Consider the following 26,440-nt stretch of genomic DNA (forward strand, 5'->3'; position numbering starts at 1 on the left):
TACTATTACTAATATATGAAATTATATATATACTGCTTAATACTGTTGCTAATATTTGATCTGATATGTGTATATGTTAACATAGATAACAGAATCCTACCTTTGTATACTAAATTAAAAGCAACACATTTTTAAACTAACAGCCAAAAAAAAAAAAAAAAAAAAAAAAAAACTAAGATCTTAGTAATCATCTGTTCTAACTCATAGTTTACAAATAGTATCTCTAGTTGTTTGGAAAAAGCAGAAAATTCAGACCAGAGTCTTTTTTTCCTTTATAAATAAAATGGTTTTGCCAGATTTTTTTCCTTAGATTGGCTTCAAAGTTTTAGGAAATTGAGTAGTAGTTATGATTTTCTAATACAAGTCCTTATAATCTATTACTCCGTAAAAGTCTTGTTTTCCTTCAGGCTTTACCCTAAAATCACATTCTTTTAAATAATTTATTTAATGAAACTAATGTAGAATACAGTGTTTCTGTGTTTCTCTTTCTCGAAGTGTGAGGAATACTTGATTGATGAGTTCAGCATTGTGCTGACACACTGCAGCAATGTCAGCCTTCACACATTCCAGGCTAAAAATGTAATGTTAAATAAAATATATCTAAATGGGAGAGCATATTTTCTTATTTGAAATATATCTCTAGGCCAGGCACAGTGGGTCACGCCTGTAATCCCAGCACTTTGGGGAGGCCGTGGCAGGCAGACCACAAGGTCAGGAGATCGAGACCATCCTGGCTAACACGGTGAAACCCCGTCTCTACTAAAAATACAAAAAATTAGCGGAGCGTGGTGGCGGCGCCTGTAGTCCCAGCTACTCAGGAGGCTGAGGCAGGAGAATGGCGTGAACCCAGGAGGCGGAGTTTGCAGTGAGCTGAGATCACACCACTGCACTCCAGCCTGGGCGACAGAGCGAGACTCCGTCTTAAAAAAAGAAAGAAAGAAAGAAAGAAATATATCTCTGTTAGCCTTTCCTATCACACATATGTGAGCACGTTTTGGTGTGTGTAAAGAATCTGACGCAGGTGTTACGTGATAAGAATATGTATGTAAGCATATATCTTGCCTTTCTGAATGGTGGTGAGAGAGACTGGCACTGTCCTTATTGAAGAAACAATTTTTGTAACTTTCTGTAGGAAGCACCTGGGGCAAGACCGCCAGTGGGCACAGAGGTGAGACTAGAGGGAGAAGAAGAGCATGTTCTTGTCTCGACTGTCTGCTGCTCTAAAGTGTCACTGTTTGAGACATTTACAGTTTCAACCAGATGTAAAACACAGAGTAGATAATGGGGGAAAGAATTCTACACTGATAGACAATGAATCAGGTGACGTAACAGCCTTTTTCCTTTCTCTCATTTCTTTGATAGGTTTGCTTCCTCAGGAAAAAATCTATGGTGGTTTAATTTTTTTCCTGCTCTATTGTAAATAGTTTGCAGTTATTTCTCTTTTTTGCTAATTTATAAAATAACCATAATTTTGAAAGAATGTCCTTTGAAAAGCACTCAATTGCTTCAGAGTACAGAAAGAAAATTATTAAAGATACAAACAATTTATAGAATTACTGGATAGACAGAACTATTTTGTCAGTTGGTTTTAAAGTTGCTTATTGGGAGTAATGTTTACCTATCTAGTGCTGTGGCAACTGTTAAAATAAACAAAGCTCCTTGAGGCAATAAAGAGCATTTAAAACATACTTAGTAGAATTGGAGGTTCTAAACATTTAAGGCACTGTTGCCTAGACCATTAATAGTGAGACCTTGTTTGGCCTTGCTAAAGGGATAAGGAGCTGGGAGGGCACATCTTGCCAAAAATTCAGCTCTGAGGGCGCTTACCTTTAATAGCATAATCTAAAATTACTGCCCTGAGCTACCAAAGAATGGTCAAGTGTGTGTAAACCTCTCTGACTTACCTTTAATAGCATAATCTAAAATTACTGCCTTGAGCTACCATAGAATGGTCAAGTGTGTGTAAACCTCTCTGTGATCATAGTGCAGTAACAGGAAAATTATTCTATATCTATTGCAACGCAAGTATTTTTACAAATGTTACATGGCCACCCTAACCATTTCATATTTGCAAGAGATTTTCCCCCTTTCTGTGTTGACACATTGTAAATTGTCAAAGTCAAATCGATCATTTTTCTGACTTCTAGAGTTTTTTCCAAATTGCACACCGTGTTTCATCTTTAGAAAAGAAAACTCGTGAACGAGGCAAGTCCAAGTGTTTGCGATTCATAAGGCAATATTCATGTTTACTTTACTTGATAACTTGTGATCTCAGTTTTTAATTGTGAGTTCTTCAGGCCTGTCAAGGTCTTTTGTTTGGGGAATTACTGTCAGCTGTTGTATAATTTTGGATGGTTAAAACCAGGTAGAAATAGTGGAAACTGCAGTGCTAAAGCACCTTGGCTAACGCAAATAATCTTTTTCCTTTAAATACATTGATTTGCATTTTTGTTGTTCTGTCCACAGTAACATTGTTGCTGCCAGAGGATGGAGGTGCAGCTCCCTGAGAATCCACTAAGAAAGGTGGAGTGTCAGGGACGTTGTGCAGCAAAAGTATGATCGCTCGTTATGAAAAGGAATGAATGTGCTTTAAATGTCTCCGAATCTTGAACAAAGGCAATATCACACTTGATAAAGAAGCAGTTATTGGCTGGGCACGGTGGCTCACGCCTGTAATCCCAGCACTTTGGGAGGCCAAGGCGGGTGGATCACGGGGTCAGGAGATCGAGACCATCCTGGCTAACACAGTGAAACCCCATCTCTACTGAAAATACAACAAATTAGCCGAGCGTGGTGGCGGCGCCTGTAGTCCCAGCTACTCGGGAGGCTGAGGCAGGAGACTGGTGTGAACCCAGAAGGCGGAGGTTGCAGTGAGCCGCGATTGCGCCACTGCACTCCAGCCTGGGCGACAGAGCCACTCTGTCTCAAAAAAAAAAAAAAAAAGAAAAAAAAAAAAGAAGCAGTTGTTATTTGCCTTCTAAGGCTTTTCTAGCTTGAATGTGCCATATTGCCAAGTTCAAAGGCATATTTTTCCCTCGATGGAGACAACTCACTTAAATAATAGCATTTAAAACCCTTGTAGTTTTGGATAACTTTTGGGTAGCATCTTCACATACATCAAATAAAATTGTGACTCTCATTGGTCGAATGGGATGATTTCAAATGACAAGTAAGTGAAGCTGGATTTTTGGAGGTGGTTTATTTTTTATTTATTTAATTTTTTTTTAAACTTATTTATTTATTTATTTATTTTGAGACGGAGTCTCGCTCTGTCGCCCAGACTGGAGTGCAGTGGCGCAGTCTCGGCTCACTGCAAGCTCCGCCTCCTGGGTTCACGCCATTCTCCTGCCTCAGTCTCCCGAGTAGCTGGGACTACAGGCGCCCGCCACCTCGCCCGGCTAATTGTTTGTATTTTTAGTAGAGAAGGGGTTTCACTGTGTTAGCCAGTATGGTCTCGATCTCCTGACCTCGTGATCTGCCCACTTCGGCCTCCCAAAGTGCTGGGATTACAGGTGTGAGCCACCGCGCCCGGCCCTAATTTATTTTTTAGTTTGTGCTCTCACTAGTTATCTATTGCTGCATACAGATTGCTGCATACATTTAGCAGCTTAACACAACACACACCGTCTCAGAGTTCTTAGGAGTCAGGACTCCAGATGTGGCTTGGCTGCATCCTCTGGCACAGAGTCTCTTGCGGCTGCAATCCAGGGGCACTCGAGTGAGCACGTTGTCAGAGGAGGATCTGCCTCCAAGCTGACTCGAGTGGCTTTTGGGTGGAAACCTCAGTCCTTTGCCACACGGGCCTCTCCGCAGGACACATGTAGCATGGCAGCTGACTTCCCTCAGGGTGAGCAAGGGAGAGGGGATGCTCAAGACAAGCCTTAGCCCTTTTGTAGCTTAGCTGTGGAAGTGGTACCCCAATACTTTTACTGTATTCTCTTCATTAGAAGTGAGTCTCTAGGTACGGCCCACACTCAGGAAGAGGCGATTGCTCAAATGGATGTGAACACGAGGAGATGGGGACCACTGGGGGTGGTTTTAGAGGCCGCCCCTGACCCTGGGCCACCCTTGTCCTCTCCATAGCTTGTTGGACTTTGCTATAAATAATTGTAACTAAAAGGTTGTGATGTGGGAAACCAAGACCAGGCTCTATTCTCCCGCCTGTGAAGTTAATCGTAGGAAATCTTCCTTAATATACACAGTTTGATTGCAAATAATATAAAGGCTTACATAGCAAAGTTACAAAAGCTTGAAACAACAACATACATTCAGAGCATTTGCCATCATGTTCACAGAGTGCCCTGTGCTAAGTGCAGAGGGTGTGCGAAGGGGTCTGAGGCAACATGACACTTGATAAAGAAGCAGTTGTTGCGTGGGCGTGGTGGCTCACACCTGTAATCCTAGCCCGGCCTCAGCCTTACTGAGCCCTTGCTGTTTAACTGGGGAGAAAGATACACAGAATAAGGATGTGGTGTGGTTGTGAGGTCATGTGCTTCTTGATGACAGCACAGACTCAGGATCCCAACTGCAGAGGCACAAACCTCAGCCAGGCAACACAGCTGTACCCACTGGGCCTGCTTCTTCACATGTAGAAAGAAATAACAGACTTTGTAAAATGAGGATAATAACTACAAGAGTTAATTGACATGAAAGGCATAGATCCGGGCTTGACACACAGTAAGCGCATTAGTATGAGCTCTTACATGAGTGAATACTTACATGCACTATGCATGCTCTTTACGACGGTACAATCATACGAGTGACTTTTATTTTTCTCTCGACCCAGAAATTCGCAGAATTAGGTAATTTTATTGTCCAACATGGATTAACATTAAAAAATCTCACCTAAGCTAAAAAAAAAAAAAAGAGAGAAATGTTCTCATTTATTACGTTTTTATTTGGGGACCATGTCGGTTGGGGTGTTTTCATTGCCACCAGAAATTCTGCATACCTTGATACCCTGCGGTTTCTTTTAGATGTCCTCAAGTTGTTTTCATTTGTTTTTATGCATTCATTCGTTTTGTAAGCATGATCCTCTACTCTGGAGCAGATACAGTAGTGGGTATGGAGAGGACAGAGATGACAAGCGTTCTACCCTACCCGGAAGGGCCCCGCTGACGTAGAAGTACGTGCAAGGGGTGCTGGATGAGACGTACGCTTGAGGGGGCACCAGGGAGTAAGAAATCTCATTTGGCCGGGCACTGTGGCTCAAGCCTGTAATCCCAGCACTTTGGGAGGCTGAGATGGGCGGATCACGAGGTCAGGAGGTCAAGACCATCCTGGCGAACACGGTGAAACCCCGTCTCTACTAAAAAATACAAAAAACTAGCCGGGCGAGGTGGCGGCGCCTGTAGTCCCAGCTACTCGGGAGGCTGAGGCAGGAGAATGGCGGGAACCCGGGAGGCGGAGCTTGCAGTGAGCTGAGATCCGGCCACTACACTCCAGCCTGGGCGACAAAGTGAGACTCAGTCTCAAAAAAAAAAAAAAAAAAAGAAATCTCATTTGGAGGAGGGTATGCTCCTGGACAGCTTCCAAGAGGGGAAGCATGTGAGCTGTACAGGAAGATGCCTGATTCAGAAAGGACAGGGCAGACACAGGTGATGTAGTTTTGCAGTAGCATGGAGCACAGGATGGGCACAGGTGGGCAATTAGAGCTGCCAGCACAGCAGGAGCCAGGCAGCCGAAAACCCAGGGGGAGAATGATCACTTCCACGGCCACTCAGAGGGAAAACCAGAGTCCTCGGAGCCCTTGCAAGGCCTGGCATGATCCGGCCTCCTGGAGGCTTCTGCTTGCACACTGGGCTCTTTGGGGCTGTCTTCAGGAGGTTAGAGGGGTCTGGCTTGCTTCCATTTTGCCTGAGTGCTTCTCCCAAAGGGAATTGACAGGAATCACTCAATCAGCTCATCACCTCCCTTACCTCTGGGCTTCAACCTCACTTTCCCCTTCACGCCTCCCCTCCCCTAGGCTGTGTCTTTCCCTTCTCTGGCTGGACTTCTTGTGGACATAGCACTTCCTTTCCAACACACCACATGCTTTGCCTTTGATTTTGCCCGTTGTTCACCGATGTCTCCCCACCAGAACGTCAGCTCCCAAAGGCAGGGTACGATCTCTCATTTCCGTTTTGCTCTCTGATGTAGCTCAAACGCCTAGGACAACGCCCAGCACACAGTGTGTGCTCACTACATGTCTGTTGCAGATGAATGACCAAACGTCTCTACAATGTTCTATAAAAGACTTCAACTCTGGATGAGAAATAAGCAGAAGGGAAAAAGCAGCTGGAAAGAGAATCCGAGCATCCTGATGTGTCCCCCCAGCCCGAACTCTGCCCTAGGCCCAGATGCTCAGCACTTCGGTGACCAGGAGCACTTGGGCCCGGTCTGTTCCTTGGCGTCCTCTGCTCAGTCTCCCGGGCCTCCCCTTCTTGCTTCCAGCTTCCTGGTTGTGGCAGCATGTTCAGTACACTTCCATAGGTTGACTTCCTTCCTTCCTTCTGGGCTGAAGCCCTTCTGCGAGGGGCTGCAAGGACATCCTTACCGGCAGTCGTGACAATCTAGTCTCCCCGTTGCAGTGGACTTCTTTCATGAAAACCTTTCCCTTTGTGAAGCTGGGCTTTCCTGGTTTTCCTCATATCCGTCTCACATTTTTCTGCTGCTTTTTTCTTTCCTACCTGCCAGTTTCCTTGCCCCTTCTCATCTCACCTGTAGGCAGAGCTAAGACAAACACCTGCCTCCTTTGTGCCTCTCTTTAGTGTTCTTCCCTTCAGAGAGTTCATTTTTTCTTATTATTTCAACTAACATCTCTGTTCAGGGCTTGATCTCCATGCCCTTTGATTGCCACCAAGCAGGAATGCTGATGGTCTGTGGGGCTGGTCCCATAAGATTATAATGCCATAGTTTTTACTGTACTTTTTCTATATTTAGATATGTTTAGATACATAAATCCTCGCCATTGTATTACAGTTGCCTGTAGTATTCAGCACAGTAACATATGCTGCATACGTTTTTGGCCTAGGAGCAGTAGGCGACACTATATTGTCTAGGTGTGCAGTAGGGTGTACCATCTCTGTTTATGTAAGCACACAGTTCCCACAAGGACAAAATTACCTAACAATGCCTTTCTCAGAACATATTGCTGATGCTAAGAGGTCCATGACTGTATTTGTGTCTGCCTCAATTTCTGTTATCAGTGTTTTATATTCTTCCATTTATAGGTCTTTCACCTCTTTGGTTAGATTTATTTCTAAGTATTATTTGTAGCTACTGTGAATGGGATTTTTAAAATTTATTTTTCAGATACTTCATTGTTAGCATATAGCGAATACTACTGATTTTCTTGTGTTGATTTTGTATTTTGAAACTTTACTGAATTAATTAGTTCTAACAAGTTTTTGGTTGAGTCTTTAGGGTTTTCTTTATATAAGATCAGGTCATCTGCAAACAGACAAATTTGCTTTGCTTCTTCCTTTCCAATTTTGATGTATTGATTTCTTTTTCTTGCCTAATTTCTCTGTCTAGGACTTCCCATACCACATTGAATAGAAGTGTCAAGAGTAGGCATCCTTGTCTTATTTCTGGTATTAGAAGAAAAATTTTAAATTGTCACTGATGAGTGTAATATTAGTTGTGTGTGTGTTACATATGGCCTCTATTGTACTGAAGTCCATTTCTTCCATACGTAATTTGTTGAGAATTTTTACCAGAAGGGTGTTGAATTTTGCCGGATAGTTTTTCTGCATCTTTGAGAAGATATATGGTTTTTGTTCTTCATTCTGTTAATGAGGTGTATCACATTGATAGCTGTAGGTATGTTGAACCATTCTTGCATCCCTGGGATAAAGCCCACTTGATCATGATGGAGACTTTTTCTTGCTGAGTTGGGTTTGCTTGCATTTTGTTGAGGACTTGTGCATCTATGTTCATCAAGGACACTGGCCTGTAATTTTCTTTCCTTGTATTATCCTTGTCTGGTTTTAGTATCAGGGTAATGATGACCACATAGGATGACTTTGCAAGTATTCCCTCTTCTCTAATTTTCTTGGAAGAATTTGAGAAGAATTGGTATTATTTCTCCTTAAATATTCGGTAGAATTCATCAGGTCCTGGGCTTTTATTTATTTCTTCATTTATTTTTGAGGGGAGATTTTTTTTATCACCGATTTAAAAAAAAAAAAGAAAAAATAGAATGTGTATCCTGCTGCTGTTGGATAGACTGTTCTGTATATGTCTATTAGGTTCATTTGGTCTAAAATGTAGTTTGTCTGATGTTTTCTTCTTAATTTTCTGATTGAATGGTCTATCCATTTCTAAAAATGGATATTGAAATCCCCTGCTATTATTATATTATAGTTTATCTCTTTCTTTATATCCATTGATATTTGCTTTATATATGTAGATGTTCCAATATATTTACAACCATTACAGTTGATTCCTTTGTCACTATATGTTGACCTTTGTCTCATTTTACAGTTCTTAAAGTCTATTTTATCAGATACAAGTCTAACTATCCCTGGTGTCTTTTGGTTTTCATTTGCATAGAATATCTTTTTCTATCCTTTCACCTTCAGTCTCTGTGTATTCTTAAATGGGAAGTGAGTTTCTTCCAGGTAGCATATACTTGGGTCTTTTAAAAAATTCTAGCCAGCGCGGTGGCTCATGCCTGTAATCCCAGCACTTTGGGAGGCCGAGGCGGGGGGATCACGAGGTCAGGAGATCGAGACCATCCTGGCTAACACAGTGAAAACCCGTCTCTAGTAAAAATACAAAAAATTAGCTAGACATGGTGGTGGGTGCCTGTAGTCCCAGCTACGTGGGAGGCTGAGACAGGAGAATGGCATGAACCCAGGAGGCGGAGCTTGCAGTGAGCCGAGATCGCACCACTACACTCCAGCCTGGGTGACAGAGCGAGACTCCATCTCAAAAAAATAAATTAAAAAAAATAAAAATTAAGTGTGCTTACATTTGCCTTTTATTGCTAGATTTCTCCATTGGCCTAATAGGGCCTAGTGGAGGAACAAAATGTTCTTTTTTATTTTTATATGTTTAGGCGGTACAAGTACAATTTTGTTGCGTAGATATATTGCTTAGTAGAGAAGTCTGGGCTTTTAGTGTAACTATCACCTAATAGTATACAATGTATTAAGGTAATTATTGGTAGCCAAGGACTTACTACTATCATTTTGTTTATTATTTTCTGATTATTTTGTACTTCAGTTTGTTCATTTCTTTCTCTCTTGCTGTCTTCCTTCGTGATTTGGTGATTTTCTCTAGTGGTATGCTTTGATTTTGTATTTTTTGTCTTTTTTGTATCTGCTATAGGTTTTTGCTTTGTGGTGACCATGAGGTTTACATAAAGCATTTTATAGTATAACAGAGTATTTTAAATTGATAACTTTAATCGTACATAAAAAGTATGCACTAGGCCAGGTGCGGTGACTCACGCCTGTAATCCCAGCACTTTGGGAGGCTGAGGCGGGCAGATTACCTGAGGTCAAGAGTTCAAGACCAGCCTGGCCAACATGACGAAACCCCATCTCTACTGAAAGTACAAAAATTAGCCAGGCATGGTGGTGTGCTCCTGTAATCCCAGCTACTTGAGAGGCTGAGGCAGGAGAATCACCTGAATCCAGGAGGCAGAGGCTGCAGTGAGCCAAGATCATGCCACTGCACTCCAGCCTGGACAATAGGACAAAACTCAGTCGCAAACAAACAAAAAAAAGTCTGAACTTTTTTTTTTTTTTTTTTTTTTTGAGACGGAGTCTCCCTCTGTCGCCTGAGCTGGAGTGCAGTGGTGCAATCTCAGCTCACTGCAAGCTCCGCCTCCCGGGTTCATGCTATTCTCCTGCCTCAGCCTCCCCGGTAGCTGGGACTACATAGCCCGCCACATCGCCTGGCTAGTTTTTTGTATTTTTTAGTAGAGACGGGGTTTCACCGTGTTAGCCAGGATGGTCTCGATATCCTGACCTCGTGATTCGCCCGCCTCAGCCTCCCAAAGTGCTGGGATTACAGGCTTGAGCCACCGCGCCCGGCAGAAGTCTGAACTTTTATAGTCCACCCCCAATACCATTTTATGTGTATGGTGTCACAATTTACATATTTTTATACTATGTATCCCTTAAATTATTGTAGCTATTATTATTTTTAATAGTTTTGTCTTTTACCTTTATATTTCTTGGTTAGATTTTAAGACCAGTGTCGATGTATTTTAATTATCTGTCTCTCGTCATGCTCAACACAGTGATGAACACAGAATAAATACCTAATTTATTACTTTTTAATTTACATATCTATTCAGGACGTGACTGTTTGATCCAGTGACATCTGAGACCGTCTTTTGTTATGCACCCTTGGTTTTGTCAACCTGCCTTTGTTAATGACCTTCTCACTCTCTTCTCTCTTCCCTCCCACAGCATGTGCATTCCGATACAATGGGCTCTCCTTTGTCTACCTTATCTACCTCTTGCTCATTCCTCTGTTCTCAGAACCAACCAAAACGACAATGCAAGGTAAGAGAATTTTGTTCTTCTATAACACAGAGTTACACAGTCTGAATGTATTTTGCTGGGCTCCTTGGGATGGTCTTTATCCAACGGCACAGATGTTATCTCTGCAGCAGGGCCAGTATGGCATGGAGTGGGTGTCAAACATTTTAGCAACTACACAAGTAGAGCTCTACAGAAGTTGTTTGTGATGCATGTTTGCCACTTACACAGCTAATAAATTCCCTATTAGGGCTTCATAGTAAGCATGGCAGTATCACTGGAATGTTTTGGCTAGTTAACGCTAACTCAAAGTATTGTCAATAAAATCAGACAAATCTCATGACAGCATTGGTACATGCATTTGTCTTTTGGGTTGTGGGGAGAATGTGGTGGCAATTAGAAGAGGCAGAGCAGTATTTGACATTTCTGAGCCACTTACAGGAGAATGGGGTTGGAAGCTGGGTCCCAGCCATAACTTCGTACATTAGTTAAGGTTTCTTAAATATGTCTCAATAACATAATGAAAGAGGATAATTTGATTTGGAGGTGTAGTTCCTCAAGTGTTTGGCTCTCATTCTGGTATAACTCTATAAGAACCTGCAGGCGTAGAATATAGAGTACTGACTCTAATTTCTGAGGCTCTAATTAGGAAACATGCTCTGGTTTGTGAATTTTTCAACTTGAAGTTCTGTCACAAGTATTAAAATTAAACCACACTGAGTTAATGTAATAAATGTTTTTTTCAAAGTACTACCATGATGAGAAGTACAGCCTGTGCCAAATGTCTTAGGTGGGTGCCGTGGCCGTATGTTTACATGAAAGGAAAAGGAAGTTGTTTGACCCCATCTATGGAGTGGTGTGGGAAAGGTCATTGGTAATTTCCTTGTTAGTGATGAACTCTTTAGAAAAAGAAGTAAAGACCGCGGTGTGCACAGAACAACAAATAATGACTGTGACTTTCCCATTCACCCTCATTCTCTGTGAACTTCATAAGGCATATTATGATCATCCATCGTAGTCGTTATGACTGCAGATGGCATGTTGATTTTCCTGTCTCTAAATAACAGAAATTCTAAGTCACCAAAATCCTTAATACACAATGTATATAAAGGGTAGAGAAATGTGAGTTTGTGCAAATCCTTATAAAACAAAAATACATTGTTAATGGGACCCCTGTCGCCACAGCCTCATTCCTAAAGGAATTAGCATAAACAGAATAGTTTCTGGCCTGAGAAACAAGATTATAGCATACAGGCAACTACTCTTCTACGGTTTGGAGCTCCTTTTTCAAAGAAAGAAGGTGTGTGCATTCACAATAAAGTGCTTTAAAAATTACTATCTTTATATATCCAATTAAGTTATCTATCGCTTTTACATCAGTGTGGCCCTTTATTGTTTTATTTGGAAATCGAGTAACTGGGATTTCCCCCTACAAACTTCTGTGACGACCCCTGACTTTTTCTTTTTCCCAAACTAACCAGCTGTGAATATGCAGCAATGTCAGACATGCCAAACAGTTGATGGCTTGTGGACATCAGTTCATGCTCAGATGTGCCAGGGACTGACACTATCAGGGACATCATAGGTGACACATAAAATCTGAAGGAAAAAACTTAATTCTCTCTGCATAAAGAAGTATCATGAAGTAACAAAATGTTACAAGGTCAGTGCACAAACAAAGCACCAATGGGTACCCAGGTGTCTGCTGGTGCTGCTCATGGTAAGAGAGGAGGAAAGAAAGAGTTGGAAAGGGAAGTCCACATACATCCTTCCAGTCAGTACTGAAAGCAGCATTCGGATGACTTATTTTCCTCTTTCTCCAGTTTAGCACCAAGAACCATGACTGATCTTCAACATAACCTCATTTATGTGTTTGTTTATGTACCTGCAGAGGGACTCCAAGCAAGGATATCTTACTTTTTTCTGAACACGTAGGACTCAGAATCCACGCGTTTCTGAAATCTGTGTTTTGAGGCATCTTGTGTTAGACCAACATTGTCCAACCTGTGGCCCGGACAGTTTTGAATGTGGCCCAACACAAATTTCCAAAGTTTCTTAAAACAATATGAGATTTATGCGAGGACTTTTTTTTTTTTCTCATCAGCTATCATTAGTGTTAGTGTATGTTATGTGTGGCCCAAGACAATTCTTCTTCTTCCAGTGTGGCCAGGGAAGTCAAAAGATTAGACACACTGGTTAGGCATTACTGGCGGTGCAAGGCCCTGTCTTAAACATGAAATTCCAGTCTCTCCACTGTTCTGTAGACCAGGGTTGTCCACTGTTTTGCTCTCAGTACCATCAACAGGACAAAGAATATCGGAGTATTATTACATGCTTTCCCGTGCCTATGTTTAAGCTGACGATTTGTTGCGAAGCCTTATGTACTACTGTGCTGTAGAAGAAAGATGAGGATCAGCAGTTAGTTATATGACAAAATGTGAAATAATTTTGTTTTTAAAAATGCTTGTAGGCTCAGTACACTTAACTGGTGGGTATTATCTGATTAGTGAGGGCTGCAACTTACAGAATCATGGAATTTTAAAGTTGGAACAGCTTTTAGGAGTTATCAAGCATATTGCAGCAACCAGCGGTGGAATATTCTACAGTAGCCATGTTGACTGGTTGCTTGGTTTCTTCTTAGATACTAGTGGTGCCAGGGAGCCATCTGTGGCCCTGGGAAGTCTATAGTATTATTAGACAGTTCTGTCTTGAATCAACCTGAAATCCACCTCCCTACAAATCCAAGCTATTGTTTCCAATTTAAAGCAGTGAAGAGTTAACAGAGAGCCAGAAAATCACTTTACAATACTGTTGTGAAGGGAATTACCAAAAGACAGGGATTCGACTAAATGACTTCCTGTTTTTAGTCATCTGGGCTTTTAGAATTCTTGATTTGCTGTTTCAGATCTTGACGTGTGTAATTATCTCAGTAGGTAAGGCCCCAACTAGAAATCAGGAATCACTCTAAGCATTTTAAAAACAGAACATTAAACAGAAAGGGTTGGTTACTGAAGGGGACGGAAGATTCAGGAAGCCGAAAGGAATGTTGAAGCAACCGCAACACTGGCTAGGCAGGAAGGCTGGGGGAAGCCGGGGGCAGCATGAGCAGAGCTCAAGAACGAGGGCCATCCAGGAGCCGCTAGACCCTCAGGAGAAGGTCCAGAAATGGCACTTTGTGCAACCAGGCCTGGCCTGGGCCTCTTCACTGTCAGCTGTGTCCATCAGCTGTGACCATCCCAAGCTAGTCATCAGTTAAGTACCCGTCACTTATCCAATGTCCTCTCCCTTCATTCTTCATTCAATGCACAGAATATTCCTGGTGACTCACGGATGGATTTATGGACCGTCTGATCGTTCTTCCTGCTGAAACCAACTGAAAAGGGCTCTGGACAATTTCGGAATAAAAAACTAAGGTTTTATGATCTGGTGCATGACTGGAGGAAGCGTCTATCCTAGGTTTGTGGGTGGGTCCTCCATGGACACCTGGAAAGGCTAATGGACACAGCTGACCGTGAAGAGGCCCAGGCAAGGCCTGATTGTACCTAGAGCCATTTCTGGACCTTCGCCTGAGGGTCTAGCGGCTCCTGGATGGCCCTCGTTCTTGAGCTCATGCCCCTGCCTGGCTCCCCACAGCCTTCCTGCCTCGCTGATGATGTTCCAATTGCTTCAACATTCCTTTTGGCTTCCTGGCTCTTCCATCCCCTTCAGTAACCAACCCTCTCTATTTAACGTTCTCTTTTCAAAATGCTTAAAGTGATTCCTGATTTCTGGTTGCGGCCTTACCGATTAAGATAATCACACACTTGAAGTTCTGAAATAGCAAATCAAGAATTCGAAGAGCCTAGATTTCTAAAAACTTAGTTCCACCCACACTGACTTCCTCTCGAGGCTCTTCTCTCTGTGAGAATCTCTTCTAAAGAGCTGTGTGCGGTGGACGCTATGGAGTGAGTTGGAAATTCCCTTTCAGGACTGAGCTTCCATTCCCAGCAGCTGGGAGGTGTTTCCTTGACCACTCTCAGCAAAATCCCTCCCTGGGAATTGGTGGTGGCTGAAGGGAGCTGCTTTACACAGACTTCTCCTCCCTGTCCGGGGCAGCCTGGAGCCAATGACCACTCAACACAGGGTGCTGAGTCCTCAAAGCTGGAAAGTTTCCAAAGGGCTGTGGCAGCTCCAGAGCATCCCAGCAGCTGAGGCCCCCACTGCAAGAGCCCCATTGCAAGAGAGACAATGGGATCTCTCCCTCTGTGGGGTCTGGGTTTCCTCACTCCCTGCCAGGTATCCCTGCAAGGGAACTGCCCCATAATCCTCCTGCCCTAGGAATCCATCTCAGCCTCGGTTGCTGGGGAACCAGATCTTGGAAGGTCTTTGAAGCAGGGACCTTTTTCCCTGATGGAACTTGAGGGCAGAGGAGTCAGCATAGAGGTGGTGGGACCTTGATAGAGAAGTGGCCATCACACCCAACAAAGGGCGTACACACAGGGAAGGGTGCACACACTCTGCCAGAGGCTGCAGCCCAGGCCCAGCGCGGCTCCAAGGTCCAGCCTGCAACGGACTTAACCTGGGCCTGGGTGTCATTCCTTTGGTCAAGTTTTCCCCCACTGCAACTGGAGACCCAAATCCCTCAGGGTTATTAGGCTTTGTGGGGACATAATTTAACAGATATAATTTAAAACAAAATATAAAATTACTACACAAATAGTCACTGTTATTAGTTGTGGAATTCACCCTGGTTTGAACTGGCACCTCTGTGCTGTCACAGCTCCCTTTGCCTGGAATCCCCTTCCCCAGATTTTGAATGATGGTCTCTTCCCAGAATTCAGGTTTATCTTAGATGTCCCTCCTTCAAACCCTCTTCCTTCACCCCCTTAACTAAAGCTGATATACCCTCGTCCCACATTTTTTTTCATGTTATGAGCAGGTTTTATTTTTCTCGGTATTTATACCTTTCCAAAATTATTTGTGTGACAAATCCATAGCAAGAGCTGGACTTGCAGACCCTGCCACTCAGCTCTTCTGTTTCCTCCCTTGATTCTTCCCGCAAACCTCCTCTGTGGGGCCCTGCCCCTGCCCCTTGATGAAGTTTTTTTTTTTTTGAGACAGAGTCCCGCTCTGTCGCCCAGGCTGGAGTGCAGTGGCATGATGTTGGCTCACTGCAAGCTCCGCCTCCCAGGTTCACGCCATTCTCCTGCCTCAGCCTCCCCAGTAGCTGGGACTACAGGCGCCCGCCACCTCACCCGGCTAATTTGTTGTATTTTTAGTAGAGACGGGGTTTCACTGTGTTAGCCAGGATGGTCTTGATCTCCTGACCTCGTGACCCACCCGCCTCGGCCTCCCAAAGTGCTGGGATTACAGGCCTGAGCCACCGCGCCCGGCCGCCCCTCAGTGAAATTCTAAGCAGTCCCCAGAGCTCCTGCCCTCCGGTTTCTCAGGCAGGAGTTCCTCATCTGTCTAGCAAGTCCCCCAAACTCCAGGATCATCTCATCCATGCTCCTCTCCCTGGACTTGGCATTCTCTCAACCGTGTCTAACTCTCAAGTTCCCCAACATTGATTATTTCGTATCTCCACAGGGTGGGGGCTACAAGTTGAAAATAAATGTTCTTTTTCACAGTATTCACTGGAGAATGAGGGAGTGTTTGGCAGGAAACCGTTGTTCCTCAGCCTTTTAGGAGCATCTCACTGTCAACCAAGTCAGGGTTTTATGTTAATACATTTATGTAGAGTGTCTGTCCCTTCTAGTACATAAACATCAAGATGGCAAGGATATGCTTTTTGGCCCAAAGGCTGCTTGATGTATATATAGCAGGCGTTCAGTACATATTTGTAGAATGAATGAATGTTATTTCCAGTGTCTAGAATTTTAGATGTATGTATGAACCTAACTCTAGTCCTATGCTTATGTCAATCTTCATAATAGCAAACATCAGAGAATAGTTATTGCATGCAGCAGTCCTCTGGAGACAGAAGCTTGGGGTGTCATAAGCCATGGGATTTGGCTTTTAGATTTAATTAGGATTGCAGGATCATGAGTAATTAAAGAAATCAAGACTCTTAAAAATGTTTTATGCTTTCACTTACAAAGATGGGCATTTGATTTGCGTATGTAATACTGTAGGGAAGGAGATGCACATTTTCTTGCTCTTCACAAACTGTGCTTTGCATTAGGATTGAGACTGTCCTGCATTAAATTTGTTAACTAATGTATAATTAACGTCAGGTCAGGTCGCCCAAGAATTGCCAACTAATGAGGTATTAAGGTTTTTGTTTGTTTGTTTTGAGACAGGGTCTCACTCTGTCGCCCAGGCTGGAGTGCAGTGGTGCGATCTCGTCTCACTGCAGCCTCCACCTCCCAGGTTCAAGCAATTCTCCCGCTTCAGCCTCCCAAGTAGCTGGGAGCACAGGGGCGCACCACCACCCCTGGCTAATTTTTGCAGGTTTTTTTTTTTTTTTTTTTGGTAGAGACGGGATTTCACCACATTTCTCAGGCTGGTCTTGAACTCCTTACCTCAGGAGTTCAAACTCCTAACCCACCTTGGCCTTCCAAGTGCTGGGATTACAGGTGTGAGCCACCATGCCCAGCCCGAGGTATTAAGTTTTTTAACCCAATGTATTACAGGTTCCTTATAAATTATGACATAGTGAGTGCCACATACTGGTCAATATGGTAGAAGAGTGTATTTTGTTTGGATTAAAACATGCAATGTGGAAGAAGGCCACAATAAGTGCTCAGTAAATATTGGCTAACATGCTGGGCAAAGTGGCACCTGTGTGTAGTCCCAGCTGCTTGGGAGGCTAAGGTGGGAAGATCCCTTGATCCCAGGAGGCCAGTCTTGGCAATGTTGCAAAACCCTGTCTCTAATAATTTGTTTTTTTTTTTTTTTTTTTTTTTTTTGAGACAACGTCTCACTCCATCACCCAGGCTGGAGTACAGTGGCTCGATCTTGGCTCACTGCAAGCTCTGCCTCCCGTATTCACGCCATTCTCCTGCCTCAGCGCCCCGAGTAACTGGGACTACAGGTACCCGCCACCACGCCCGGTTAATTTTTTTTAAATTTTTAGTAGAGACAGGGTTTCACCGTGTTAGGCAGGATGGTCTCGATCTCCTGACCTCGCGATCCGCCCGCCTCAGCCTCCCAAGTGCTGGGATTACAGGCATGAGCCACCACACCCAGCCTCTAATAAATTTTTAAGTGGGCTGTTATTATTATTTTGAAGCACAACTTACTACTTTGAATGTCAGAGTGAGCTAGACTTAGAAATCTTATTCTCATTTGTGTGACTATAGCCAGTCTTTACTAGAGGATTTTACTAGTGCTCTCTAAATATTAGTAAAGAAATATGTAATTTCCAAGGTTTTTTTGGTGTACTACTCCAAGATACAGCTGGTATGTTCGATTTTTAGTTACATAATACTTAGGTTAATTGATTGATCAATAAAGAGCCAGTAGCCCTCTCTACTAAGTTCGTATAGCTATTTACATGCATTTATTAATTTAATCTTCACAACAAACTTTTAAGGGAGCTGTTACTATGATCAATAATCCTCATGTCACAGATAAAGACTGAGTTCCAGGTGGGTTCATAGCAAGCCACAGGACACCCAGGTGCTGCGTGGGTGAGCCACACTCTTAGCCACTGTGTTGTTCTGACTCATGCCCTTGACAGAGCTAAAGCTCCAGCAGATTTGCAAGGGAAGAGGGAAACCTGGTCACTTAATAAATGCTTGTTGGCTGACATATCACCAGGCTCAAGGAACGAGGGTCTGGAGAGATAATTTGAGTATGCTTAAGGGAGATGTTTTAATATGCATTGGTGCAGATTGATGACATATGTGTATGTTACATAGAAAATATGTCATATTAAGTGTGACCAATTATTTCTTTCACCAAATATTGATTGAAAGATTGTTCTTCACAAAAGACTATATTTGGATTTGTGGAGGATAAAAAGGTGGAGAAAAACACTGCTCTTAATTCAAGTAGTCTCTCAAACACATTGGATTTTATTTATCTTATTGAGTGGTAACTTGTTCAATGTAGCAATCTTAGAGAGCCACCTACTTACTCCAGTGATGCTGTTATTTCTCTAAACTGATTAAATTAGACTTGTCAAATTAAAAAAAAAAAAAAAAAAAGAAGACAAGTATAAAGCAAAGGGTTCAAAGGTGACTCCTTATCATGAATGTGGAGGCTGGAGGTTTATTCAAATGAGAACAGCCTGGTGAATACACGTGGAGTAACTATGTAGTTTTCCATGAGGAATGTATGTGATCTCATATGTTATAAAATGAGATACCCAGGTGAGAAGGCAGCATCCTGAGGAAGTGTTAACTCACTGGATTCATCCTAGAATCTTGACTCTAAAAGTCAAGCAGTATCCATTTGGGACAGCCGAGAGATTCAGATATTAATCTGGAGAGGTTCTTTATCCAAAGCACCCACTTTTATGTCACATTTCTTTGTGCCAGGTACTGTTCTAAGTATCCTCTATACACTAACTCATTGTATTAGAGAAGAGAAAACCACTGATTGCAAAGGCAGAACCTCCATTCTGAAATGAAAAAAAAATTACGAAGTTAACTGGAATAAAAAATCCCTTAAACTGGGAATACCACATAAGGAGGCACTGATATTAAAGCTCTTTTCTCCTATTAAAAAATTGAAACTGCCTCAGTGAGACCTGGTACATTTTGGTCAGTCTACTTCGTGCTCTTCTTTTGTGGCTTCACTTCACCAGGTCTTTCCAGGTGTCCATGGAGGTCCTACCCACAAAGCTGGCATAGATGCTTCCTTTGGTCATGCACCAGATCATAAATCCCTAGTTTTTGATTCTGAAATTGTCCAAAGTCCAGAGCCCTTTTCAGTTGGTTTCAACAGGAACTACAGAAACATCCTTCCATTTACTCACAATTGATAGTTCTAATATCATCAGTAGAGCGGCCATAGTCTGAGCTAGGGGACACGCATCCAGCTACAGTGTGACATTTGCTCTGTGCTGGAAACTCTTCCTGTTCACTTGTTTAGTCCTGCCGACAAGTTCCCTTTGTTAATATGTGCTCTTGCAGACTGGAGTAGATAGACAGGTCATATCCACGTCTTTCTGGGGAGAATCAGTTATTTACTGGGGGCTAGTTGAGAAGAAATACGTTCCAAATCACAAGACTACACTTCCCGGGCAACACCAGCTATCGTCCTACAGCCAGACTATTTTAGAAGAATCATCATCTAATCAGTTTGTATATGAAATGTTTATGTTACACACACACACACACGCACACACACGCACACACACCCTAAGTGATGGTTGCTGTCTAAGGTGTGTTAATTATTTCTAAGAGCAAAGTTGTCTTCTTATCCAAGAACCCATCCTCAGTCTGACAGCCTTTGTCAGTCTGAAGGCTCTTTAAGGTTGGTCAACACTGTAGTAGATGAGAACAAAACCCCAGTGGTAGATGAAAGGGAAGGACTTCTGGTGCCTGTGTGGGTTTTTCGGAAGTCTCTTCTGTTGGGTTGTGATGACTGGCTCCCCTGGAGCAACCAAAAGACAGATCGTGGCCCCAGTGTTTTGGGGCCATAAAATGGCCCTGGGAATAACAACACAACTGCACACTGCCAAGCCTTTCGGGCCTTGCCCCCAAAGTATTTTTTCAATATGTGCTTTTGTGGAGAAGGTTTTTCTCCTCCTTGTTTTGAAAGGAGTAGGTCTCTGAAATATCATTTGAGTTTTTTTCTTTTTTTTTAAACCTGGTAAATTTTGCTGTGTTATTTTGAGCAAGGTAGCAGTTCCCCTGATATATTTCCTTGCATTTACACTCAAAAGTTATTATTAATTATATATATATATTTGTTTTTTGGGATCTTTTCCAACATTTGGAGAGGCAGAATTAGAAAGGGGTAGGAAGGAGAGGGGCTTATTGTGTTTTGGTGACAGTTGTAACCAAGTGAAATTTTTAGCAGATCGAGTTAACTTTTGTAACCTGTTGTCAATGTCTAAGAAGATAGAAAAGCATATTTTATTCTACTCTGCTCTGAACAAGAGTTCTACTTTAAAAGGAAGTTGTACTAATCCTTTAATCACATGTATGTGCGTGTGTGTGTGTGTGTGTAAAATAAACACCAAAAGCACCTTATCCTGAGGCTCTGACCCAGCTTACACTTTGCCAGATCACTAATGGCCCCCTGAGAAAAGAAAAACGATGCTCCATTAGCCTGCATGAAGAGGCAGTGCGATCTGTAACTTGTAAAGACATGTTTAGACATCAGAAAGGAAATCGTAGCAGATACTTAAAGCTGATTGCATCGGCTTTGGTTAAAAGCAGTCCTTATAGCATTAGGCTTATTATTATTATGTGTTACTATGTCATAATAAGGCAAAACACAGGAAAATATTAATTGAGTGAATTATTAGGTGTTTTATTATCAATATGAGCTCACCACCAAAAGGAATGCTAAAAAAGTTAGATACCTGTTTCTTGAATTTTTAAATAATTAATGTGGGTCTTTTTTTTTTTTTTTTTTTTTTGAGACAGAGTCTCGCTCTGTCGCCGGGGCTGGAGTGCAGTGGCCGGATCTCCGCTCACTGCAAGCTCCGCCTCCCGGGTTCACGCCATTCTCCTGCCTCAGCCTCCCGAGTAGCTGGGACTACAGGCGCCCGCCACCTCGCCCGGCTAGTTTTTTTGTAGTTTTAGTAGAGACGGGGTTTCACCGTGTTAGCCAGGACGGTCTCGATCTTCTGACCTCGTAATCCGCCCGTCTCGGCCTCCCAAAGTGCTGGGATTACAGGCTTGAGCCACCGCGCCTGGCCCCTAATGTGGGTCTTTTAGGTTATTTTAGTTGTTCTTTTTTGGGATGGTACAGATGTCATATTCCATTGTTGCCTTATATTGGGCATGCACTATTCAGTCAGACAGAGGGAGTTTCAGGCAGCATAATTCTCAGTTTAGGAAACACTAGGTTGTAATGTATTACTAAAGAAATATTTCAGAAGCCCCAAGCTTTTTGCTTTATTTGGCTACGATAAACTTTATCTAAAATATGACTTCATTCACCTTTTGTATTAGTCCGTTTTCATGCTGCTGATAAAGACATACCTGAAACTGGTTAATTTATAAAGAAAAAGAGGTTTAATGGACTCACAGTTCCATGTGGCTGGGGAGGCCTCACAATCATGGTGGAAGGTGAAAGGCACGTCTTATAGTGGCAGACAAGACAGAAGGAGAGCCAAGCAAAAGGGGAAATGTCTTATAAAATCATCAGATCTCATGAGACTTATTCACTACCACGAGAATGTTTATGGGGGATACCATCCCGGTGATTCAGTTATATCTTCCACCAGGTCCCTCCCACAACATGTGGAAATTATGACAGCTGCAATTCAAGATGAGATTTGGGTGGGGATGCGGCCAAACCGTATCATCTTTCATTTAAATGCTGCCCTGTTGTTACAGTTGAGTTAGTTCACTTGAGTTGGTATCAGTTTGTTGATCAGCTCTTCAAGTTATCCTTCTTTCATTTACTCATTTGACAAACATTACCTGGTGCCTGCTCTACCAGGCCTTGTACTCGGCAGTTGGGCATACAAAGGTAAAGAAGACAGGCGCTTGGTCCCCAGAATATTAATCCGGCTCTGCCATGTATTCACTGCATTCTCGGGCAAGTTACTTGAATTCTCGGATTCCTGCTTCCTCGAATGTTGAGTGCTTGTTACTGGTCCTGGAGAGAACATTGAGGGGCTGGCAGTGCCGTTCACAGGAACTCATCAGGCCTGATATGTGCTGAAGAGACAGATAAAGCCCTCAAGAGGAGGAAACCGTAGCTCCTCCTTTGATTTCTTAGGGTTATTTTCCCTTTAAAGGTGTTTACCTCTAGCTGATTTGTTTATGTGTTTTTTGAGTCAATTTATTTCAGTTTTTTTGAAGCTGACTTGCTTCAAAGCCTGGATGAGACTAGTTTCTGATGGAATCATTTATTAGAGCATCTGAGCTTTACTTCATCTGTAGCCATTTTGCCTAAGCAGACCTACTTGAATTTGAGTTGATTCATAGGAAATAGCCTTTTGAGATGAAAACTTACATTTAACTTTCAAAAAGTGCTGATTATTAATTACAAGAATAATAAACAGGAAACACAGTGATAGCTGCATGCCAGGCAACTGTCCCAAGCTTTCTACATAGTAATTCATTTAATGCTTCTGTACCCATGAGACGGGTATAGTATTATTTATGTTTTACAGATAAGGAAATTAAGAAACACAGAGGCTACTGAGTAATTCCTGAAACTATCAGTTTTAAAAATTGATTCAGTGAGTGAAAGCTTCTAATATAAATAATTCAGTTATCTATATAAGCATTTCCCTCATTCCACTGTATCTTACTATAAAATTAATAGTGAGGGAAGATAAATGTAGAGATTATGGCTGTTTGTGCACTTGCCTTCCAACATATGAGAGACAATTACTGTACTTTAAGCTGCCTTTTAGTATATTTCTTCAGCATTAAGCAGGGAAGACAAATAAACACACTGAGAATACTGGTACAAAGTATGCATTCATTTCCTTTGGTCACTGAATAAGCATTAGTGAGTGTCTGAAATGGGCCAGGCAGTCCGCTTGGCACCAGAGCCACGTGTAACTGTAAGACAGGTCTTTTCAATCTTACAGGTAACCATTTTGTCCTTTCTTCTTTCCCTCTTCCCTTTCTCCATTTTTTGAAAACTTAATTTTGCCTAAATTTATTTTCTGCATTGTAGCTTGCCCATATTGTGTGCCCTTAAGGGGTACTGGGGAGAGGTACTGATGGTCTCCTCGGGCAGTCAGGAGCAGGGGCTTTCAGGCTTGAAGAGGTGTCACATGCTGTTGGTGGCAGTGGCTGCTGCTGTGCTCTTTACTGTCTACACCTGGCTCTAGGAGGTGGCACTGGGTGGGTTGGCCTGGAACCACTTTCAGAGCCGCAGACCATGCAGGAGGATGGCCTGGAGTACATGAGCATGTGTGTGTACAGGATTGTGTGTGGATTTCACGTCCTTAAGAGGCCTCTTTTTCCTCTTTCCTGGCAATCTGGCTAACCATTAACTCTTACAGGTCCCTTTGCACTTGGGTGCAAAGGAATGTCACCTTCAAACATCAATGTTGCCATCATTATATTCCCATTCTCTGGGGTCTAATAGTATCTGCGGAATGAAAACTGCTCTTTTAGGATGCAGGGACACCTGACAAAGCCATACTCCGGTTGTTATGGAGAAAGGCCCTAACTCCCATTGTAGTGGCTGGTACAGTGCTCTCCCCAGACTCCCCCCACGCCCTCCTCCTTAGGACCAAGGCTTCGATTCTCCCTATTGCCTGGCGTGTTGGTGGCTGAAAGCTCATGGCTGTGTCTGTTCTGGAAACTGTTTTCTGCTAAAAGGATCCGCCTTATCCAAGCTTTGCCTCCTCTTTGTTGTGGATGTGGCTCTCATTTCCAAGAGTGGAATTTGGGGGATGGGGAGGGAGGAGAGGAGTCCCTGTCCCCTTGCCCTTTGCCCTACTCTAGGACAACTCCCCTGGGCCGTCTTTGGGATAGGCAGGAGCCTCTGCTGCACTGCGCTGCTCCCTGACTCCTACTCTGTTCCAACCTTGCTCCCCACTCCCATCCCACTGCTGTTCCCGAATGCTCACCCAGGGAATCATCCACTTGCCAGTCTCCACCACAGTGTCTGTTTCCGCAGCCTTAGCTGACCATCCAACAGCTCTGACAAGTTTGCATCCATTCTCTGAGAGCAAGGGCAGCAGTGGTGGGAGGAGGACCCCAGGGAGGCATGTGCAGAAAACGGGGCTCCTGACTGTGGCTGGACAGGTGTGCCCTGCACAGGCCCCCACAGAGAGGATGAGTGAAGGTGGAAATCTGGTCCTTGTTTTGCTAGCAAAACCTAATACTGTAATTCTGAGTTGCATAAACTTGAATATTAAGGAGTCCCATGAGTAGACTAGCAGTGGCCTTGCAGGAAAAAGTAAGAGAGAGCATATCAAAGACAAGTTTTGGAGCAGTACACAATTTCCTGAAGATAAGCTGTGCCTCCCCATAGATGCCCTTGTACATTTCCTCTTCCACCCTCCTCAGCCCTCTTGTGTGGCTTCTCTAGAGCCCGGCTTCTGGAGCACTGCACAGGAGATCGTATCTGTCAAGTCCAATTCCTGGCCTGCCTTGGCCTCCTTGGCGTGACCATTCCGTGCAGAACTAAATGGTCGACATAATTCCTAACTGCTTTATCCTGTACTGAGAGTCAGAAAGAGGCCAGGCCCTTAGGAGAACAAGAGATGGAGGGAGCCCAGAAAGTGGCTCATAGACTGGAAGGACCTGAGCGGCACCCCGCGGAGCCACAGCACAAAGGAGCACCTGCCGTGGAGCTGCGTGGACGCTTGCACCCTCTCACTTCCACAATTACTTGTTAGCTGACTGTGCTGTAGGCGAGGATTGATTACTTATTTATCCCCAGGCTCATTCAACAGCCAGGTTATTACAAGGCCATGATCAAGGATACAGGCTGTGCTGACCACTTTTTCATAAAAACGAGAGTTCAGCCAACACTTGTCCCACAGGAGTGAGCTGAGAGCAGTGACAAGGTGCTGATTGGGCTGTATCTGTCTTTGAATAGCAGTCACTGATTCTATCATTCAACCATATGTTGCTCATCAAATATTCAGCAGCTAGTGCTTTCACAAAGGCTTTTTGAAGGCCCACGTACATGCAGCAGGGAATAGGAAGGCAGGTTCCTGAAAGCTGGGCTGGGCTGGGCTTTGTGTTTGGAAATGGGGGACCAGCCAGTTGAATGGGGGAGGAGGTTAGGGGACAGTTGCCTGGGGAATTTTTAAATACTTGTGGTCCAGAGTTTTGCTGATTTTTGACCTTCTGTGGAACACCCTAACTGAATCTGAATGAGCAAGTCCTGTACATTTATTCATGGGACAACCTATTGCAGAAAGATGGCACAGCAGTGAGTGGTGGGACTAGATGGAGTGTGGATTGACCGACTCATACAACGGCAAGCGAAACCAGACGCAACCCCTCTCAGCCAGAAATGGACTGTCTAGTTGGTGATCCTAAAGTGTAAGTTTAGTTGTATAGAATACATTCTGAAGTCTAACTATAGTTAATCCTCATTATTTACAGATTCTATATTTGTGAATTCACATCCCTGCTAAAATGTATTTGTAATCCCCAAATCAATACTGAAAATGCTTACAGGGTCATTCTTGGACATGCACAGACTGCAAAAAATTTGAGTTCCCCGACGCCCATGTTCCCAGCTGAGCTGGCACAAAGTGACACTCTGCTCTCTTCCTTTAGTTCTCATGCCACACCATAGACAAGCGTCCGTCCGTTCATCTGTTCCGTGCCACACTTTTTATATTTTGTGTGTGTGATTTCACTGTTTAAAATGGCACCCATGCATGGTGCTGAAGTGCTATCTAGGGTTCTCAAGCACAGGAAGGCTGTGATGTGTCTCACGGAGAAAATACATGTGTTACATCGGCTTTGTTCAGGTTTGAATAATTTTCCTGTTGGCCATAAGTTCAATGTTAATGAAACAATAATATACATCAAATAAGTTTTCTTTTTTGTTTGTTTTTTGAGACGGAATCTCGCTCTGTTGCCCAGGCTGGAGTGCAGTAGCACGATCTTGGCTCAATGCAAGCTCTGCTTCCCAGGTTCATGCCACTCTGCTGCCTCAGTCACCTGAGTACCTGGTACTACAGGCACATGCCACCACGCCTGGCTAATTTGTTTTGCATTTTTAGTAGAGACGGAGTTTCACTGTGTTAGCCAGGATAGTCTCCATCTCCTGACCTCGTGATCTGCCCACCTCGGCCTCCCAAAGTGCTGGGATTACAGACATAAGCCACTGCACCTGGCCCCAGTAAGTTTTCTTTTAAAAAAATATTTTAGAAATGAGGTCTTACTGTGTTGCCTGGTCTGGTCTTGAACTCCTGG

General features: G+C 43.3%; 1 protein-coding gene across 5 annotated transcripts in view; it reads left to right on the top strand.

Moving 5' to 3' along the window:
• The window catches only part of PIEZO2 (piezo type mechanosensitive ion channel component 2), a 468,788-nt gene that overhangs the window by 75,173 nt on the left and 367,175 nt on the right, over positions 1-26,440 (top strand). For all 5 annotated transcript variants that reach the window (XM_007974699.3, XM_073006482.1, XM_007974697.3 and 2 more), the window contains exon 2: positions 10,407-10,502. In XM_007974699.3, coding sequence (XP_007972890.3) covers positions 10,407-10,502 — 96 coding nt within the window. The remainder of the gene's footprint in view (positions 1-10,406; positions 10,503-26,440) is intronic.

Source organism: Chlorocebus sabaeus, chromosome 18 (assembly GCF_047675955.1).
Source record: "Chlorocebus sabaeus isolate Y175 chromosome 18, mChlSab1.0.hap1, whole genome shotgun sequence".
NCBI classification, from domain to species: Eukaryota; Metazoa; Chordata; class Mammalia; order Primates; family Cercopithecidae; genus Chlorocebus; species Chlorocebus sabaeus.